Source organism: Myotis brandtii, unplaced genomic scaffold (assembly GCF_000412655.1).
Source record: "Myotis brandtii unplaced genomic scaffold, ASM41265v1 scaffold2727, whole genome shotgun sequence".
NCBI lineage: Eukaryota > Metazoa > Chordata > Mammalia > Chiroptera > Vespertilionidae > Myotis > Myotis brandtii.
In genome coordinates, this window is record NW_005360383.1 from 4155 (window position 1) to 7056 (window position 2902).

A 2902-nucleotide genomic window follows, 5' to 3' on the forward strand; every position below is an offset into this window, starting at 1 on the left:
AAAAAATTTGTAAACTCCATACTTTAAAATAGGTGCAAAGGTTGCTAAAAGTAGTTATGAGCACATAGAAGCCATGTGGGAGAAAGTGAAGAGAAGTGTGGAGCATAATGAGAAGATTATGCACTGGAAATAGCAGGAAGCACTAGCAAAAATATCCTTACTGAGCATGAGAGCATACCTTGAAGATCAAAAGCTACACTCTTATTTCTAACAAATGGTTCAGCAACTGAAGTGTGTATCCTAGACCTTCTTTTGTTTAGAGAGGCATATAGCATGGGATATGCAAATATTCAAACAGGAGCCATGTTGGTAAGAAAAAGCCCATCTCTGTGGCAGCAGCTGATGTGAGAATCAGCTCTTCTGGAAGCTACACTAGCCTCCCTGACTCACAAGAAACTTTCGGAAACAGCTGGCCCAGGAAAATTCAATGCATGTAATAAGGAGTAAGTCAGTAAGAGTATCATGGGCACTTCAGCACAGCAACAATACAAATACCTGGTATTATACATTGAAAAAGGAGAAGAAAGACAAAAATTTGCTAGAAAAATGCTACCATGGAATAGATGAATATTGTAGCCAAACATTTTATCATGGATTTAAAAACTATTATGGTATAATGGCATATATGAATTAATAACACAAAGCAAAAATGCTAAAATTTAAGAAAACTGTGGCAAGACAACAGGACCTGGCAGAAATCAGGAAGGAAGTGAAATACATACACAGCAAGCTATATCAAAATCATAACTGCATGTCGACAGGAAGCTGAACTGGGATTAGACTCACAGTAATTTTTGCAACAGGTCATCTAGGTAGAGAGAGAATCCAGTGTGGGGTGGGAGGGGGCTGAGAATGTAAATGCACAGGAGAGACTGGCCTTTTGGGGGACTAGTAGGAAAAGTGTGAAAGTGGTTTTTGTTGAAGAGCGATATGGTTTGGATGTTTCTGTCCCCTCAAAATTTGTATGTTGAAATCTAAATGCCCAATGTGAGGTCTTAAGCTCATAAATTAGATTAGTGTCCTTATAAAAAGTCCCACCCCGACACCCTTGAGCTCCCTATGCCTTCTACCATGTGAAGACACACAGAGGGGTTAGCTGTCACAACCTGGAAGAGGGCTTTTACTAGAACCTGACTATGCTGATACCCTGATCTTGAACTTCAAGCCACCAGAACAGTGAGAAATAAACTTTTGTCATTTATAAGCCATACAGTCTCTGGTATTTTGTTATACCAGCCTGAATGGACTGAAGAGGAAGGTCCTGTTCATGGACTGGAAACTTTGGTCAGAAAAGGTAGAAAAATAGAAGGGAAGTTGGCTCCTGGCAAGGAGACTGGTGTGGGTGTGATGAAAATAGCAGAACCAAGCTTATATGCTTAGAGCTACCATCGCCATGGACTGTGAGCATCAAACCCACTTTTTGGGGCACAGTGAGTGGAGAGAGAAAACTGACCTGCTATGGACAATTGTTCTTCCTTTTTCTGATTCAGAACTGGGTTCCAGATAGAACATGTCAGATTCTTCCGAGAAGCTTCTTTGAGTAACAGTGATGTTGTTACATGGAACAAGCCACCATTATCCTGGGTGTGAGTCTCAAACTCAGCTGGTATTTCTCCTCCCTCAGAGTCCATCCACTGGACCTTTGGCTGAGGGAACCAACCCTCTGACTTGCACACCACTTGTGTTTGTCTGGACTCAAAAACTTCCACATGGAACTGAGGATGTGAGCCAAGAGCTGGTAAGAGGAAGAGAGAGAAGTCAGGTCCTAAGCTCATTTTTCTGTACACATATCCCACCCCTGCTTATGAAAAGTTTGTGCTGCTGACTAGACCTCAATGTGCAGAATAGGAAAGTGAGGCTCTGAAGAAGTCTTGGCAACAAAGGAGGGGGACCTGGACTCCTGGGTGAGAGGGGCTTCCATCACAGTGCAACACAAATGGCCCCTGCCTATTTCCTGACTCCCACTATGAGTCTCTTTGTTTTTTTTTTTAATTTAGCCCCCAGCAGTGATATATGGAATAATGGGGTGAGTAGATGTAGTGTCCATCTCCCTTTCTCCTATGACTTTTTTTATATTTCCGAGGAAAACTGGTCCAACATCTATCCCAGAAGAAATTAACCCCTGGGTGTGTCAGGGCGATAAATGTGGGCCATTACCTGCCACTTTCAACTCAATCACTGCACCACTGTAGAAGGAGCCATCTTGGAATGCACAGCGATACTGCCCATTGTCAGAGGGTTGGACACTGAGGATTCTCAGGAGCACGATCCCCTTATCCATGAAATTTTTCACAAGCTCTGTCCTCCCTAAATACTCCTCCATGGCTTCCTCAGGCTTGTCACTACCATCCTCATACAGGTGCACCACCTGGGAGGGTAGGGATCTAGTCCAGCTTATTTTCATATTTTTAACATTTTGAGTAGGCAAGAGGGAGCAGGGCAGCTCAGTTTCACTGCCCAGCGTGGCCACCACGGGTTCTTGGGGCCCATGGACTTGGAATGCTCCTGAAAAGAGAACAGAGATGGAGTCAGGGTTGAAGGGGGTGGATTTGGGCAGATGAGGTGGTGTTGACTACATTATTGGTTGTTTCCATCCTAACCAAGTCCTGAGAACAACATCTGAAATAGTTGCTGGATCTTTTCTGACCTAAACATTCACACAAAGCTGGAGAAACCTGGATATGTTAGGTGTTGGAGGTCTAGCCCCGGCTAAGGTGAGGCAAGCAAAGGATACAGGGTACCAATTTTGAGGACACACTCACTTTCAGGGTACAGGTACATAGTTGGCAAGATCCTGAGTGTAAGTACCAATTTAAAATTTGGGCCATAGTCTCCTCACTTAACTCACCCTGTGGCGAGGGCCCTGAGGAATGTGACTGCAGGAGATGGGAATAGACAGGCT

General features: G+C 43.9%; 1 protein-coding gene across 1 annotated transcript in view; it reads right to left on the minus strand.

The window, feature by feature from the left end:
* LOC102247162 (putative selection and upkeep of intraepithelial T-cells protein 1 homolog) overlaps positions 1 to 2781 on the minus strand; it is a 5635-nt gene extending 2854 nt beyond the window's left edge. The window contains exons 1-3 of the mRNA XM_005868535.2: positions 2763 to 2781; positions 2158 to 2505; positions 1454 to 1735 (exon numbers count right to left, since the gene is read on the minus strand). Of these exons, the coding sequence (XP_005868597.2) occupies positions 1454 to 1735; positions 2158 to 2505; positions 2763 to 2781 (649 nt within the window). The remainder of the gene's footprint in view (positions 1 to 1453; positions 1736 to 2157; positions 2506 to 2762) is intronic.
* Positions 2782 to 2902: the final 121 nt, after the last annotated feature.